We start from the raw sequence: 18,562 nt of genomic DNA, 5'->3' as shown, positions 1-18,562 counted from the left end.
ATTGAGGAGCTGGACTCCCATGGACTTTCAATGGGAGTTGTGTTCCTAAGTCATGTAGGCACTTATGACACTCCCACCCAATGTTTCCAATGTCAGGACTGATGTTCACCAAGCTCGTGTTGGCTCAATCACACCTGGACCCGGATCCCCAGAAGAGAAAAGGAGATCACAGTCCTACAACGCTTGACTAAGAATGAGAAGGAACTACACTGTGAAACAGGAAGATATCGGCCGGGGTGATTTACTGTACTGAACTATCGCTGTAGTTGAGTCGGAAGTGAAACAGCATTTGCCTTGCACTCAGTTTCACAGAAAGAGGGTGGAAGGGGGGGGGGGGACCAACCTTGGTTACCATTCACCTTCTGACATCAGAAACCTCCGGTGCAGCATGAGAGGCTGCCTTCACGAAATCCCTGATCAAGAACATGAAGCTCCTTCCCCTCTTCACGGCTGCATCCTGCCTCACGCCCCCGGGTCCCTTTTTCTTCGTACGACAAATGATGAAGCTTTTTTTCCAGATCACATGAGCCCAGGATGAAGGGGGAAAATCCTGCTAGGAGTGGAGATGGGCTGCGAATGAGAATCTGATCAAGGGGAGATACGGAGTGATACACTGAGGGCTATATAAGAATGTGCTCCTCACCAGAGCAAACATTTTTCCAGGCGAATGATTCTCATGAAGCAGCCATGGCCATGACTGAAGACGGTGTTTCAAGGAGGCTCAGTGCCACTAACAAAACATACTTCTATTTCACCACAGCTTCCCTCACGGTGTGCCTCGTCTTTGCTCTAGCAACCATCATGGTCTTAATCGTTCAGAGGAAGGTAAGTCACTGCCAGCTTTTCTCCTTCGGTCTCTTTTTTCCTCCTGCTCTCTAAAAGGGTTCTTGCAACTGGAGGTTCAGTCACCGCCCCACAAAAAATGTAGATTAGGAAGATAAAGGCAAAACAGAGGAAGAGAAAGAGAGAGGCGTTATAAGGAAATTATTTATTTTCGCTAAGTAAAATACTAGTTTCTTGTGCACAATATCTTCCACACAAGGGAAATAGAAAACCTCATGCTCCAGGACATAATCCATCAGGAGTGCCTAGAATGAGGTTTTTACTGCGTGGTTCTTATACTTTCCTCTATGCATCTGGTTCTGGCCACCATCAGAGGCAGGACACTGGGCTAGGTGGACCTGAGGTCTGATCCACCATAGCAATTCTTATAGTACTGTGATGCTTTGCCAAAATTCTTTATTGATTGATGTGATAGAAGGAACCACTGGGTATGACACCATGTATTTGCAAGTAATGGTAGTTTGCAAAGTGTGTGGGGTGGGGAGAAGCAATGCTTCAAAGGCATTGCATGATACATTCCTGCAAGCATTCAGATTTCAAGCTCATTAACAGACGGAGAGAGACATAAGGGGACATAAGTGAGGGAGGAGGATAGATGTTTTCAGATTGGCTTTGGAAAACAATGGAGAGCTCACTGGAGTAGAGGGAGGCAGAGAAGCCGTTCCAAACTAGCACAAGCTGCAGAGGATAAGGCTCTTGAACCGAGTGTCAAGTTTGGGGGAAGGAACAAGAAAGCAGGTCAGTGCTAACTGCAGATAAGGAGCAAGAAAAATGAGGAACTCTGAGGTAGGTTGTCGACAAGCCCGTGGAGTATTTGAAAATAAAAGAGGACAGCTCTGAGCTGGATCTTGGAATGAATGGGGAGCCAATGGTGTATTTCAGGATGGGGTGATGGGGTTATAGTCTCTGTGCAGCTGATTATGGAGATAGTGACTAAAATCTTGAAGCTATTGAAATCAGCGAGAGTTTTGCCATTGCCTTCAGTGGAGCCAGGCTTTCACCCAGTCGGGTTAGAAATCTTATTATAAATCCAAGTTCTGAAGATGCCCCACTGCACCTGTTAGAAGGGAAGCTACAGTAGCTAAAGCCCCAGCTTTATGGGAGAAAGTTGGACTGAAAAATGCTACCCATCATGTTCTTTTCTCTTGAATTACTAAATCGAGTGTGTGTGGAACTATCTGGAATTTACCTAAAAATGAAACCTCAGGGTCTAATTCATCTCTCTGTTACATCAGTGTACATAAGGAGTTACCTAATTGAAATCAAGGTTGTTACACTATGGTAAAACCAGTGTAAGCGTAGTCAGAATGAGACTCAGGTATTTTAACATAATAATCAACTAATGGGACACTAAGGAAACACCTAAAATAATGGATTACTTAATTACTGCAGAGATCCCACATAATGTTGGTTCCAGTAGTACTTATTAACACTAAATTTAACACTGAATTAGTGCTGCATCAGGATAAATGCTGTTACACTAAATGCCAGAGGAATGAGAATGAAGGATTAAGGTTGTTCATTTTGGAAACAGAGCTTGCAAAAGGAGAAAGCAGCAAGCTGACAGCTCAGGCGTGTGATGCGGAGAATCATGCTGCAATTTTGTTCTGCATGGGGGAATTAGGGAGTAAGGAATGTGTCTCCTGGTCTTGCTTTCAAGACACTAAAGAACTCACATGCTTAAATCATCTCCCTGTGGTCCCTTTACTCTCCCTCAATGGGGAAGTGACTAACCTTCAAGCCCAAATGAGGAACTGTGCCACCCCATGAGCAGTTCCTCAATGGGATGCGGTTCTCATTTGGAACATGCATCCTCCCTCGTGCTCATGCTCAGTGTAAGATGGGGCAGGAACTCCTCTGAGAACTAAATTTGTTGCTGTTGAGTTAGGGGATCCTCTAGTCTAGGTGCTTTCTTTAATGCGCCCCCACAATGCAAGTGTTTTTTGGACGTTCTCATCATCGGATCCACATGGCTCATAGGGCTCAGTGCTGTGACACGCTGCACCCAACCGTGCTGCTGGATCAGACCCAGGGGCTGGTTTGATTTTCTCTAAAGTCTTTTTCAGCTGGCTTGATGGGCGATTGCCAAAGGCACACAGGGCAGGTAGGTAGCCAGTGCCTGTTGACAGTCAATGGAAGTTGGCCAGGGCCGGCTCTGGCTTTTTGGCCGCCCCAAGCAAAAAAAAAATAAATAAATACGGGGCGGCCAGAACAGCAAAGCAAAAAAAATAAATACCTGCGGCGTGGCTGGAGCGCGGGTGCAGGGGGACCGGCTGGGGGGGCGGGAGGGGGAGGGAGCAGGCGGGAGAGAGAGAGAAGGGGGCGGCCAGGGCTACAGCAGGGGCGCTGCCACGCGGCCCCTCCCGCTGCGCCACCTCCTGCCGCGGGGGCTCCGCTCCGGTCGGCGGGGAGGGAAGGAAGAGGACTGCCCTGCAGGGCGCTCTGGTTCTCCGCGCCGCCGCCCCCTGCAGGGTGGCCGGAGCGGAACAAGAACAACAACAACAAAAAAGCAGCCGTGCCGCCCTAGGATTGGGCAGAATGCCACCTCCAACAATCTGCCGCCCCAAGCACCAGCTTGCTCACCTGGTGCCTGGAGCCGGCCCTGAAGTTGGCTGCCTAGCCCTCATTTATGCTGTTGAAAATCTCCCTCTTAACAAATTTCCACTAAAAAAAAAAGGTTCAGATTTACGGACCTTACGTAAGGTGAAATTCAATAAAAAAGCACAGGAGCTCTGCGGACCTGAAATCAAGATGCCCCGAACATAGAGTATACAACATGGAAGACCACAATAAACACCTATAAATCCAATCATCCCTCCGGCTCTAATGCAAATGTTGTTAAATAATAATCCATCCTAGTGCATTTTATAGCGCACCAAAAAAAATCTTCTTCACGCCCACTTCTCTAGAGGCAATGGCTTAGCAGTGTAAGTTTAGACTCCGTGGAACTATGTATTGGGACAGAGTCAGCTCAGTTCTTCATGCTTCTGCTAGAGATACATTGAACATCTTCCAGTTTGCTGAATTTCGCTCTTTTAGGTGAGATCTTGTTTTTCATAAAAGTGGAAGGGTTTGCCATGGCGGGGCCTTGGACAAAATTTCCCTTTCTGATTGCAGCTGTGAGAGACTGATGCCCTGCACCTCAGAGGTGTCTGCATTTCATTGCTGCTGTAGGTATATATTCCGTGATGCACACTGGGGCAGAGGGTGTGATGTAAACAATAATTATTATGGAGCACCAGCCTTAAATTACCAGGCTGTAGCAAAATGTTGCAGTGAACATGGCAATAGTACACCCCATTCATCCCCAAGCTTGTATTTTATCAGCCATCATAACTACACACAGGGACAGGATGTTTCAGGGGTTTCTAAATGCTCATGTTTCTAACCTGATAGGGTTTGGTTTTGTTTTTTCCCCAGAGCTGTTCAGCCCTATTACAGCAATGATGCAAAGTTTTATATGTATGTGCCCAGTAATTATATGGAATGGTCTAGTTTTGAAACCTGTTATAGTTAAAATTCTAGAACAATTTCACCAGCTGGAATCCAGCCCAGCTCAGTACAGACCAAAAGTCATTCCTATCTGATGGCTGTTTAGTACACTGTCCAACATGATTTCGAAAAATTTCACTCTATTTCCTACGTGGACATGTTGCAATTTGCATTAAAGAATGCCCCCTGGTGGGCAAACTTGGCAGAGACAGCAAGAACTGAATACCATGGAAAATGAGCCACATACTCCTAAAATAGAACCCTGCAAAAGAGGACTAAGGCATCTTGATGGGAGCAAGACCCATCTGCTCTGCTCAAACCCATGCTGTAACTTTTCTATGGTTAAACAGTATCCTTCACTGTCCTAGGCTATCAGCCTGGTACCGTTCACCGGCACTAAAATCATTCCCTTGTAGTTACACCTGCATTGGTAATGATGCCCCGTCTCAGGTCAAGTGTGAGGCTTGAGCCAGGAGATGTGGATCATTATTCCCAGTTCTGCCATTGACTATGTGAGAGGTTGGGCAAGCTGCTTACATTGTCTCTGCCTCAGTTTCCCTATATGTAAAATGAGAGTAATGATGCTCACCCACTTTGAGGTCCTCAGATGAAAAGTATGAAGAATTATGATGTTGGTACAACAGGATGCACATTTTACAGCCTCTGCTGTAACGAGTATATCCAAAGATTAAGAATTAGGTAGCTGTTTATAGGCCCTGTGGGAATATAGGGGCTAGCTGTAATGGCTGGGACTCATTCATTAATTTTCCTGTCTTCATATTCTTGCACCTCTTAAAAGGCAGAAAAATGGGGAACTGTTGTTGTTTTAATAATAGATAGTTTAAGTAGGGTGACATCCTAGGGCAAAACTCCCACTGAGGTTGATAGGCCCAAGATTTCCCCCCTGGAGCCTGGTTTTCAGAGCTGCTGAGTGTGCATGACTCCGGTGGCGTAGACTCAGCACCCCAAAACTCCTGAACTAATGATGCTGTCCTGATGTCTCTGTATAGCACTATGTTAGTTAAGTGCCTTTACATGGATTTTATAAGACCAATCCCAACTTCAGTGAATGCAGGTAAAATGGACTTTCAATCCTAAGGGAGCTAAAGATACTCAGCCTGTATCCTCACAATTCAAGGGTGAATCTCAAATGGTTGGGGGTGAATTCATGGCTTCAACTAAGTCAATAGCAAACCATCCCACTAAGGTCAAATGCTCAGGACTTCACCCCGGGGAATTTGGAGTCGGGTTGAATACCATGCCTGTAAATAGGGATGCTTATCTGAATCTTAGCCCAACTACTGAATTCAAACCACTTGGGTCTGCAAATGTAGGGAGAGGGGTCTCTCCACATGTGGGCCCAGATGGGAGATTTTGATGACAGTTCAGTGTTGTAGGTTCTGATTGGAGCCTGGATGTTGAGATACTCACAAGTGGCTGAAAAAAGTTATCTGAACAGAAAGAAAGAAAGAAAGAGAAAATTTCAGAACAGACTCATGCCAGTGCAAGTGCACTGAAGTTAACTAAGTGACACCTACTTATACTAGCTGAATTTGGCCCTGTATTCAAATTCCGTTTTAAAAAGAGGCATAGAATCTGGTAAAAGAGGGCTTCTTTTCCCCAAGCTCATTCATCCATCCCTACTTCTATCTTCTGCAGGGCATGTGCTGGAATCTGATGCAACAGTAATCCTCACACCTCGTTGTTTGTTATTGCGCGGTTGTTTAATTATTATGGGTATCATTCCTTTCCAGTCAGGGGATACGTGACCTTTGCAGGTTTTCTCCCAGGGAGAGGGGTCTGCAAGAGCCATTTAGCAAGATGATTTTGATTAGATGAGAAACGAGACACCAGGCTGATTTGGTTTGGGAAGGTTTTTTATAAAAGCACTTTTTAAAAGCTGATTTTCCCTGGCACATGATTATCGTTTTCTCTAATGAAGCAAACGCAAATCACTCTGCTTGTGATGACTAAACCATTCATCCCCTGCACGCAGAGCCATTGCAGATTTATAATGAATTTTTCCCAAGCCTGTACAATACAATTTCATCTCTTTGAGCACCTAGAGGGGAACGCTTTACATTTCAAATTAGAGCATTAAACTGAATCTTCTTGCTGTGGGAAAGGAAAAAAAAAAACCCACCCAATAACGTTTAGAAGCAAGCACTAAAGTTTTATTTGGGTGTCTACTCAATTATTCTTGAAATAAAATGCATTAGTATCTGTTATTTTCCATCCATTCTGAGACTTTCCAAGAGGGAATGCGATACATTAGTGCATTTTAATTTTTCTCAAGTCACCCCATCTGCACAGCAAACTATGAGTCGTCAGATTTATATATTTTTCCCCCTAACCTCCATGTCAGAGGAAGGTTTGAAAGATGAATGGCTCGCTCTAATGCTAATAGCTCGATTGCTTTGCAAAACACTCCTTTATAAACAGCTGTGAAACCACTGCCTGATTCCATTTAGTGAAATGTAGGGCTGTCAAGCAATTAAAAAATTAATCGTGATTAATCGCGCAACTAAAAAAATTAATAGTGATTAATCGCATTGTTAAACAATAATAGAATACCATTTATTTAAATATTTTTTGATGTTTTCTACATTTTCAAACATATTAATTTCAATTACAACACAGAATACAAAGTGTACAGTGCTCACTTTATATTTATTTTTTATTACAAATATTTGCACTGTAAAAAACAAAAGAAATAGTATATTTCAATTCACCTAGTACAAGTACTGTAATGCAATTTCTTTATAATGAAAGCTGAACTTACAAATGTAGAATTATGTACAACAAATAACTGCATTCAAAAATAAAACAATGTAAAACTTTAAAGCCTATCAGTCCACTCAGTCCTACTTCAGCCAATCGTTCAGACAAACAAGTTTGGTTACAATTTACAGGTGATAATGCTGCCCACGTCTTGTTTACACTGTCACCTGAAAGTGAGACCAAGCATTCGCATGGCACTGTTGTAGCCGGCATCGCAAGATATTTACGTGCCAGATGTGCTAAAGAATCATATGTCCTTTCATACTTCAACCACCATTCCAGGGGACATGCGTCCTTGCTGATGACAGGTTCTGCTTGATAATGATCTAAAGCAGAGAAGACCGACGCATGTTCATTTTCATCATCTGAGTCAGATGCCACCAACAGAAGGTTGATTTTCTTTTTTGGTGGTTTTGGTTCTGTAGTTTCCGCATCGGAGTGTTGCTTTTTTAAGACCTCCGAAAGCATTCTCCACACCTCGTCACTCTCAGATTTTGTAAGGCACTTCAGATTCTTAAATCTTGGGTCGAGTGCTGTAACTATCCTTAGAAATCTCACCTCGGTACCTTCTTTGCATTTTGTCAAATCTGCTGTGAAAGTGTTCTTAAAATGAACATGTGCTGGGTCATCATCTGTGACTGCTATAACTTGAAATATATGGCAGAATGCGGGTAAAACAGAACAGGAGACATACAATTCTCCCCCAAGGAGTTCAGTCACTAATTTAATTAACGCATTTTTTTTTTAACAAGCATCATCAGCATGGATGCATGTCCTCTGGAATGGTGGCCGAAGCATGAAGGGGCATATGAATGTTTAGCATATCTGGCACATAAATACCTTGCAACACCGGCTACAAAGTGCCATGCAAACGCCTGTTCTCACTTTCAGGTGACATTGTAAATAAGAAGCAGGCAGCAGCATCTTCTGTAAATGTAACCAAACTTCTTTGTCTGAGCGATTGGCTGAAGTAGGACTGAGTGGACTTGTAGGCTTTAAAGCTTTACATTGTTTTGTTTTTGAGTGCAGTTATGTAACAAAAAAAAATCTGCATTTGTAAATTACACTTTCACGATAAAGAGATTGCACTACAGTACTTGCATGAGGTGACGTGAACAATACTATTTCTTTTGTTTATCATTTTTACAGTGCAAATATTTGTAATAAAATAATAATATAAAGTGAGCACTGTACACTTTGTATTCTGTGTTGTAATATAAATCAATATATTTGAAAATGTAGAAAAAACATTCAAAAATATTTAATAAATTTCAATTGGTTTTCTATTGTTTAACAGTGAGATTAATCGCGATTAATTTTTTTAATCGTAGTTAATCTTTTTGAGTTAATCGCGTGAATTAGCTGCGATTAATCGACAGCCCATGTGAAATGTAATTGTAGATGCAAAGTTTCCGTCTTCACGTGGCAAAATACACTCACCTCTTTTTAGAACCGAGTATATTGCACTGAGATTTAATGCTCTGACTCCTTGTTGTGGGGTCCCATAGTGGGAAAGATGGTCTAATGGATTGAAGCACAGGAGACTTGCATTTAATTCCCAGCTCAGCCTCCCTCAGTGATCTTGGCCAAGTCATCCATTCTACCCCATGCCTCTGTTCCCCCGCTGTAAAATGGAGATAGCATTTTTTACAGTCACACGGGGATCCTTAGAAGGTAAAATCCATTAATGGCTGTGAGTCGCTCAGGCTAAGATTGTCAGAGGCATTTAGGCACCTAACTCCCACTGGCTTCCTTTGGGAATTAGGCACTCCCTTTGTGGATCTGGCCTTAGATATTACCAGTAACAAGGGTCATATAAGTATCTAAATAGAGCTCTAGTAGCATAGTACAAACTTCTACCATTTGGACTAAAGGAGGAAGTGCCTTAGATGAGAGCAGTAGCAGCTGATCTGTGGGTCAGTCACAGAAGGGGGTCACAGGCACCGCTGGCCAGAGTGTTATATTAAAAACATTCATGGACATTTAGGACTAGCACCTCAGGACTTGGAGGAATGGAAGGGATCACAAGGCTGATCCTTGTGCTTCAGACAGATTTACAGAATCAGAACCAAGTAATGCCTTTTACTCTTGACCTTTCTTCCTTCTCCCCAGCTAACCATTGCAGGACTCACTAGACTTTAGCCCACTGTCAAGTATGTTCCCTTGACATTTTCAGGTATTTCCTCCTTGTGGCCACTGAGCAAAGATCCTTTCGCCTGTCATTTCAGCACTTCTGGTTCTAGTCGCAGCCAGAATTGGAGGACAGACAACTTAAAATTAGAAATAAACCACCTCTTGCTTGTAGGACACCATGGGACATAAGTGATGGATAAGGCCTTGCGCTGGTCTGCTGCTCAGGTTGAATTTCACTCTTCAGGGACAGAATGTAATAGAACATAACTTGAAACCACTCTATACCTTTAATACAAATATTTATAGGCCCTAGAATAAATATCGGCTCCCTTCCTTTTCTTTCAGGGTCTGGCTCCCCCAGAGGACGGCATTACAGCACCCAGCATAGGTAAGACCTGTAACTGACTATCAATATAATTTGCCTGGTTTATAATGCAAATGCCTTCCAGGGTGATGAAAAGCTGTTCGCGCAACTCTTAATCACTTACCCAAACTCTCCTCGTGTTGTAAAAGCCGAGCCAGTGGAAAAACCTTACAAGTTACTTGGTACCTCCGGAAACCAGTGCACAGCTAAGCAAATAACAAGCACGTCTTGTCTTTGGTACAGCATGTTTTTTTGCCAGAGGATGTGAACATTAATCTGATTATAAGGTAGCACGTGGATGGCTCAGTCCTGCATTCCTGCTGGCAGAGACACATTTTACCCTGTTTTTATTAGGGATGGGTCATTGTCACTCATGTCAAAACCACTGGGACACCATGGGCTCACGGGATTAATATGACTTCAAACAGTACTGGGTTCACATTCTGCTTCGGAGAGGATGCAAGAAAGAAGAAGAGTTGAGGAGGAGGTAGGTGGGAGGATGGTGAAAAATAGGGCATCAAGAGAGGCAGAGGGAGAAATATGTGGGGAAAAACAGAGCACAGAGGGGGAGACAATTCTAATGAGAATAATGTATACAGTGGGCCAAGAGTCTGCTTTCACTTAAACCATCATAAAACTGGAGTAATTGTTGGTTTCATTGCAATTATCCATCTGCTTAGATGGGCCCCCATCACCAAGTGTTTCAGCATTTCACAAATATTAATGAATTTAGCTCCACCTCCAAGAAGAAGGAAAGCATCATTACCATTATCATTTTACACATGGGGGAAACTGAGGCACAACGATTTATAGTGGCTAGGCCAAGGTCACACAGAAAGCATGTGGCAAAGTCAAGAGTTTCACCAGGAACACCCGAGTGCTAGTCCAGTGCCTTAATTACAAGATCATCCTTTCTCTTACTCAGCATTTACACAGAGGTAACTCTGAGCAGTGGCTGGCCAAGTACATATGCTATCCAGCATACCAAACTGCCGTCATGTGCCAGCTATACCATCACAAGCTTCCTGGCATCATAAATGTCTCATCACTTCTTATTGTTTTCAGACTGAATCTCTCTGGAAATAACCCAAGGTTTAATTTACACAACCAGGTTTGGGTAAAGAGAAGATTAGATCCTTGAAGTCCAGATTCTGCTCTCAGTCACCCCAGTACCAATCCAGAGTAATGGCTTCAGGGGAGCTACGTTGGCTTCACACCAGAGTAACTGAGGTTGATATCAGAATCTGAGTAAGCTTTACAAATGCCCTCAGAAGCTTTGCAAAACATCATCAGCCGAGGCAGGACCATCTCTAGAGAAGGAAAGGCAGGCACTGGCAGCGTGAATATAGGGACTAAAAGAGACACTCAGAGGACCAGAGCCTTGGCAATTGAAAATTGACATGGCCTCACCCACGTCATTGGAGTGATGCTGATTTACAGCCTGCTGAGGCTTTAGCCCTAATTAGTAAAAGGCAGAGGGAGCTGCAGTAGTGGACGTTTACCATAGACAGAGGAATTGATGAAAATCAGGTGCAACGAAACTGGCGATCAATTAATGTATATTTAATCCAAAGCTAACGATACAATACAATTCTCTGTGGCGCAAGGTAGATTTCTCACTTATTCTTGTATTAGCAGGAGTGTTGTAAGCAAGAGACGAGTAGTAATTCTTCTGCGCTAATTAGGCCTCAACTGGAGTAGTGTGTCCAGTTCTGGGCACCGCATTTCAGGAAGGATGTGGACAAATTGGAGAAAGTCCAGAGAAGAGCAACAAAAATGATTAAAGGTCTAGAAAACATGACCTGTGAGGGAAGATTGAAAAAATTGGGTTTGTTTAGTGTGGAGAAGAGAAAACTGAGAGGGAACATGATAACAGTTTTCGAGTACATAAATGGTTGTTACAAGGCAGAAGCAGATACATTGTTCTTGTAAATCTCTGAGGATAGGACAAGAAGCAATGGGCTTAAATTGCAGCAAGGGTAGTTTAGGTTCCACATTAGGAAAAACTTCCTGAGAGGGTGGTTAAGCACTGGAATAAATTGCCTAGGAAGGTTGTGGAATCTCCATCATTGGGGATTTTTAAGAGCAGGTTAGACAAACACCTGTCAGGGATGGTCTAGATAATACTTAGCCCTGCCATGAGTGCAGGGGACTGGCCTAGATGACCTCTCGAGGTCCCTTCCAGTTCTATGATTCTATGATTCTAAATAAACACACTGAAACCTTGATTCCTTCCCAGCCAGCTCCCGCCAATTGCTCTCTCTCAGCACGAATAACTGGGGAATGTCAGACAGAAGGAATGTGCACTCTCAGGGAGCTTACAAGCTGTCAATTCATTCGCTCCCAGCTGCACTGTAGACATACTCAAAGTGGGATTTGTGTGCACTTTAAGGCCCCTTTCCATGACTCAATTGGAGTAAAGTGGCTTTAGTGTAAATATACATTCTATATAGAGGGGGGAAATGCCACCTATATGTATTACATACAAAAAGCTACATTCAGAGACAATTAGGTTGTAAAGTCAAGCATTCAAAAGTTAGGAAATGCCAGATTTATGGTTGTTGGTGCAACCTTAATTCTACCCCTCTGTGTCCTGAAGGAGGCAGGAGTGCAGTGGAAAAAATAGCAGATGATCAAGTAATTAAAAAATGTATCATCAGGCAACTTCACAATGGGATAGACATATGCTACATTCCAGAGTTGATTGAGTGATACTAAAAACATGCATTCCATTTTCATCTCATGTTTCGTTTAGAGTTTACATCCTATTGCATATTATTAACTAAATACCAATGGGTACTTAACAGCAAATTTATTCAGGTGTACATATTCCTTACTCAGCTGTTACTCCTCCAGGGATAGGTTTGAAATCATCTAATGGCATCTAATTGAAGGGATGCTTTGCCAGCTAATTAAATGTTTATTTGAAAAAGCACCACAAAAGCATCACTAAATCTCTTTTCGATATTCGGTGGAATGGCACAAGCAACAGAGGGAAAAATTTAAGATCACCATAAAATAAATCTTTCTTGAAATGTAGTCTCTGCAGTTGTGAAATCCCTTCGATGGTTCTTGGCATGCATTTACCATTCTGTTTAACAAGTGATTTCTGCCTGCCAGAAGCTGTTTGGTGAGAGTCAGATATTGGGGCTCCACAAACCTCTCCATCTATCATTCCCCTTCAAGTTCTATGTCTCCAGCTTGCTGACTCCTCTTGTTCTTCTCTGGATCATGAAGACATGGCCCCAAACTCTGCTCTTATTGACCCTGGGGTATACCAGGAGATACTTCATTGTTTGCCTGGAAGTAAGATGTTGAAATTCATTAGCAGTTGAGTGATTAGACAACGCAGGACATATTTTGATCTCTATTCCCCGAGTAAATCAGAATAAACTTGAAGTCAGTGGAAAAATTCCAGATTTATACCAATAGAACTAAGAGCACAATTTGGTCTTATGGGTTTGAATCTGGTCTCTCTTACACCAGAGTAAATCCGGTACAACTTCACTGAAGACTCTGGAGTTACACTGGGGCAAAAACAATGTAAGAGAAAGCAGAATCCAGTCTTATGATGGTAGTCAATTTCTAAGGAGTCTGTCTGGACTGAGAGATATGGAGAGACTGCAATTTTACTGATCTATCTTTGCACGTTATAGTCAGTGCATTTGTATATATAATGTGGGGAGGAGAAGGCTACCTTACCGGGACTTTAGTATGGAATTTGACAGACAGGTTTGGTATTACCCTCTGATAGCTTCCTAGTCCCCAATTATAGAAACCATTTTTTCTTTGTTTCTCTGTTTTCTTTTAGGAGAAAAAGTGGGTGGTGGCAAGTCTGGGCTTGCAAATGCTAATCAGGTCCTTCAGTTTACTTCTAAACCAGGCATCCCTACCTGACCACCAATGCAATAGGTCTGGCATAACATGAACAAGGGGCTGGAAGTTAAAGCCAGACAAATTAAAATTAGAAATAAATCACCTCTTGCTTGTAGTGAGGGCGATTAACTACTGGAACAAACTACCAAGGGAAGTGATGGATTCTCCATCTCCTGATATCTTGAAATCAAGACTGGATGCTTTTGTGGAAGAGACGTTTTAGTCTAACCTCAATACATTTAATAGCCTGTGATATACAAGAGGTCCCACCAGCTGGGATGCTGGGCAGTTGGGCAAGCAGCTCAGATAGCAGGAAACCAGGCAGACAGACGGCCCCAGCCAGCTTCGTTTCTGGTGAAAGTTTTGGCAGAATCATTGTGTTCCTGTGGAACGTATCGATTCCACCAAGTCAGCATTTTCCAACAAAAAATTTCTCCACTGGAAATTTTGCCACATCTCTAATTCGTTGTGATTATTTGTATGATAAGAGAGCCTAGAGATCAGGGCCCCATTGTGCTAGGTACTGTGCAGGCACATCATGAAAGGCAGTTCCTGCCCTAAAGACAGGACAGACAAAAAGGTGGGAGGGGAAACAGAGGCTGATTGAAGCAAACAAGGACATCCAGCAGGTTATTGACAGAACTGGGACTAGAACTCTTGATCACGTTGCTTTCTAGGGCTACCTGCTTTCCTCCACAACGGAGCCCTAGTAAGAGCAGCACACGAATGTCATGCTGAAGAGCTCTGCTCAGGTTGTACGACCCCCTAGGATCTGACAGCAGCAGCAGGTGCCGTGTCTTGCAAGCCAGTGGAAGGACACAAAAGCAAACCCACAGGTTTAATTAAAATACTCTCAGATAGCTAAGCAGATATTTGCTAGAGATGGGTGAACTCATTTTGCCTAATTTCAAAGGCAACTTAAACAATAGTGGGTTTGGACGTGTAACTCAAACGTTATTGGGTTTGCCGTCCCCTTAGGAGATGGAGATGAACAGCTGGAGGAGAGAGAGGCTAGCCAAAAAGCAGATACACTGTGTACTGGATCCCCTCTATAGGTCACTCAGGCTGTGGCTGCCTAGCTACAGGGGTCTCTTCACAGGCAGCTCTTCAGCTAGAAATTCGTAGTATTATTTGAACCAGACTTGTAGAATAATATTGGTTCAAATTATACTTAAAATAAGCTGAACTCATTTTATGAACCTCCGAAATAATTTCATAAGGATCACAAATCTTCAGCTCCTTCCGCTCCAACCAAAGCTGATGCTCTACATGTTCATTGAAATGGGGTGACTACCTAATCAGGACAAAGAATGAGGAGTACTTGTGGCACCTTAGAGACTGACACATTTATTTGAGCATAAGCTTTCGTGGGCTAAAGCCCACTTCATCAGATGCAAGCAGTGGAAAATACAGTAGGAATATACTAATATATATATATATATATACGGAGAACATGAAAAAATGGGTGTTGCCATACCAACTCTAATGAGATTAATCGATTAAGGTGGGCTATTATCAGCAGGAGAAAAAACACTTTTGTAGTGATAATCAGGATGGCCCATTTCAAACAGTTGACAAGAAGGTGTGAGTAACAGTAGGGGGAAAATTCGCATGGGGAAATAGTTTAGTTTCCCCATGCTAATTTTCCCCCTACTGTTACCACTCTGATACCTAATCCGAGTAAACTTCATCTGCCAAGACATCCTATGTAAGTGTCTTCTCCTGTTTACTCCTTGATCCTATTGCCTGAGGGCTCCATCTGGTGGCTGGATTCACCATGCTCTGTGTGTGGGAGACAGAGAGACCGAATGCACGTGTATGGCCTTCAGATTCCTCCTGTCCTGAAGCTACAGTCCACTGAATCACATTGAGTACCCGTTATAGACACCTTCCTTCTTGCATGACTGGTGGAATCCGAATCACGTTCTCAATGTTACTACAGATGAGGCTGTAGCCCAGCTGAGTCACATGTTCCATAGACATAGCAGCTCTATTGGTTGCGTCAAACAGGGAGCCTCCCGTGATCTGGACCCCAAGGAGCTATGCTAGGCTTGTGTGAGCTGATACTCTCCCCATGTCTTTCAGCATGGAGATACCACATCCCTCAGGATAGGTTCCTTTGCCAGCATCCGTGGCAATGGCATACAAATATTGAGATTCTCGTGACATAAGTAGCATCTTCAGGACAGAATACTCCGCACACCTTCCTTCTAGGGCTTCTTTCCCACTGTCAGTCTCTCCTCAAGTTTGCACCATATTTGACCTTCAGGTACCACACAGCTCAGTGGACAAGAATGCAGCCAGCAAAGATTTTCTTACCCTTGTTTCCAGACTCTGGCCCTGGTTTTCCTCGTACTTACTGTGGTTTAAAACTGACGTAACCCAACTGACTTCAGTGGAGTTACTCCTGATTTACACCACTGTAGGTAAGAGACTTAAGCCCTGCACACACTGATCTTCCCATGCTTCTGATCACACTCACACTAGTTTTACACTCATGGAACTCCTCTGATTTGCGATCGGAATAACTAACTAGAGAAGCAAAACTGAAAAATGGTTATTAGCAGCCCCAGTGGCAACTTGAGCTCAGGAAATGCTTCTCTACAACCAGACTTTTTTTTTTTTTCCATGCTTGGTTTTCTCAGAAACACAGCTGATGTCACCAAATAAATGCTGTTAAAACTTGCTGACGTCAATGAAAGCTAGTTCAGGCTTACAAAGGCCAGGTACAGTCCCGTCAGCTCAGAGCTGATCGTGGGAGATGCCTTGAATGTCCTGAGATCATCCAGGGAGGTACTCAGCTCTTTGCACGATCGTGCTCTTTATGTCAAGGCACCATTCTTTGCTTGATCAATAGAGCCTGCAGTGCTGGAGCTTTAAAGCTACAGGGGCTTTTCTGATCTGAAGGGTGAATTCCACTCAATAACACTGAGTTTCCATAAAAAAAAACCCCAGAAACAGACTCTACCTTTCTGTAGGACAGATGAAGTTTTAAGGGTTCAGGGCTATGAATGCATCTTATCAAATCCTATTTTTCATCATGATGCTGATTTTAAGTACCTAGGATAGGTCATCGAGTGTTCTCTTCTCTTCTCTTCTCATCACTGTAGTATCTGAGCAATTTCCAGTAGTGCATGAAGCAATGTGATTAAATCTGTGCTTTGGTCTTTCTTTGACTGGGATTTTCATCAGTAGAGGAGTTGGGTGCCCCACTCTCATGGACCTTCCGTGTGCAACAGTCACCTACCTTTGGCCCTTTTGAAAATCTCAGCCTCGGTCATATGTTTAGTGTTATCTAATTTCATTCATTCCTGTGTTTGTCACCTGCCTGACCAATGGTGGTATGACTACAAAGATTGCAACGTTACAAATGGCCAGCCAATAGGATTGTCTATAGCTGCTCAACTGCTCCCCATCCCAATGACAGGCAACCTCTACCTTCTTACTTAAAAGTCAGACTAAGCAGTTGTTCTGGAGACCTAGACATTAGGATCTCTTTTCTTACACTTTTCTAGGAAATTGTATCTGAAAATCTTAAGTAGTTTTGCACCCGGGCCACATTTTGTTCTCATTCACACTGTGAAAATGAGTAACTCTACTGATCTCAGTGGAGTTATGCCAGATTTAATACTGCTGTAACTGACAGCAGAAGTGGGCCCTATCATTAACAAGGCCTCATAAGAACCCTGTGAGGTAGATAAGTAAGTGTTATGCCAGTTTAATAGAAGGAGAAATTGAGGCCCAGAAAGATGTAAGTGACTTGAATATGGCTGCATATCTTGGGCCAAATTCTTTGCTGGTATAAACTGATACAGCTCCATTAAAGCCCATTTACACCTGGAGAATTTGGTCCTGTAGTGTCAGATCCAGGGATCCTGACTTCCAGTCCCCCGTTTTAGCCACTAGACAACACACCCTCCGCATCTGGATTAAAGGTCAGAGGTTTTACTTATGTTCTGTGTAATTCTATGTGACTTAGTCAATGGGGCTTTCATGTACATTGTGAAAGTAGCATTCACCCATATGGAGGAAATGATTAGTGGTGCATTGAAATATATTTCCTGGCCTGTGTGCTCTAGTTTATAACACCCAGTTTATAGCCAAAACAGTCAGGGAAACTAATTGGGACTAATTGGGGGGGCGGGGGGGACAAGAGATGCAAGATCTTTCTGTCTTAATCACAAAGTAATGGTTATTATTATTATTTATTATTTGTGTTACCATAGTGCAAGGGAGACCCGGTCACGGAGCAAGGTCCCACTGTGCTAGGGGTTACACAAACACAGACCAAAAGACATTCCCTTCCCTGAGATTTACAATCCCAGTGTGACGGGTTGGATCACAGAAACCCCCTTGGGAGCTGCCACCCGATGTGCCAAGACTACCCCTGCTTCTGTTTTCCCTGCCAGCTCAGGACTCCAGCACCCCGTCTTGCTGAGCGAGACACTCCAATCTGGCTCCAACACAGACTCAGGGTCTGAATCACTTGTCCCAAAACTGCAAGTTTACCCAAAAACAGCTCACAGGAGTGTGCTTGTCTTTAGCACTCAGATGCCCAACTCCCAATGGGGTCTAAACCCAGATAAATCCGTTTTACCCTGCATAAAGCTTATGCAGGGCAAACTCATAAGTTGTTCGCCCTCTATAACACTGATAGAGAGATATGCACAGCTGTTTGCTCCCCCAGGTATTAATACATACTCTGAGTAAATTACTAAATAAAAAGTGATTTTATTAAATACAGACAGTAGGATTTAAGTGGTTCAAAGTAGTAACAGACAGAACAAAGTAAGTCACAAGCAAAATAAAATAAAATGCGCAAATCTATGCCTAATCAAACTAAATACAGATAATCTCACCCTCAGAGATGTTTCAGTAAGTTTTTCTCAGACTGGACACCTTCCAGGCCTGGGCACAATTCTTTCCCCTGGTACAGCTCTTGTTCCAGCTTATGTGTTAGCTAGGGGTTTCTCCATGATGGCTCCTCTCTCCCCTCTCTGTTCTCTTCCACCCCTTTATATATCTTTTGCATAAGGCGGGAACCCTTTGTCTCTCTGGGTTTCCACCCCCCCC

The 18,562-nt window shown here is 43.1% G+C and overlaps 1 protein-coding gene across 1 annotated transcript in view; it reads left to right on the top strand.

The window, feature by feature from the left end:
• The first annotated feature begins 630 nt into the window (after nucleotides 1-630).
• The window catches only part of TNFSF8 (TNF superfamily member 8), a 22,566-nt gene continuing 4,634 nt past the window's right edge, over nucleotides 631-18,562 (top strand). Inside the window, exons 1-2 of the mRNA XM_024196992.1 lie at nucleotides 631-825; nucleotides 9,595-9,637. Coding sequence (XP_024052760.1) covers nucleotides 631-825; nucleotides 9,595-9,637 — 238 coding nt within the window. The remainder of the gene's footprint in view (nucleotides 826-9,594; nucleotides 9,638-18,562) is intronic.

Source organism: Terrapene carolina, unplaced genomic scaffold (assembly GCF_002925995.2).
Source record: "Terrapene carolina triunguis isolate 2854851 unplaced genomic scaffold, T_m_triunguis-2.0 Scaffold238, whole genome shotgun sequence".
In the NCBI taxonomy this organism is placed as follows: Eukaryota; Metazoa; Chordata; order Testudines; family Emydidae; genus Terrapene; species Terrapene triunguis.
This window is presented reverse-complemented; position numbering and strand designations above follow the sequence as displayed.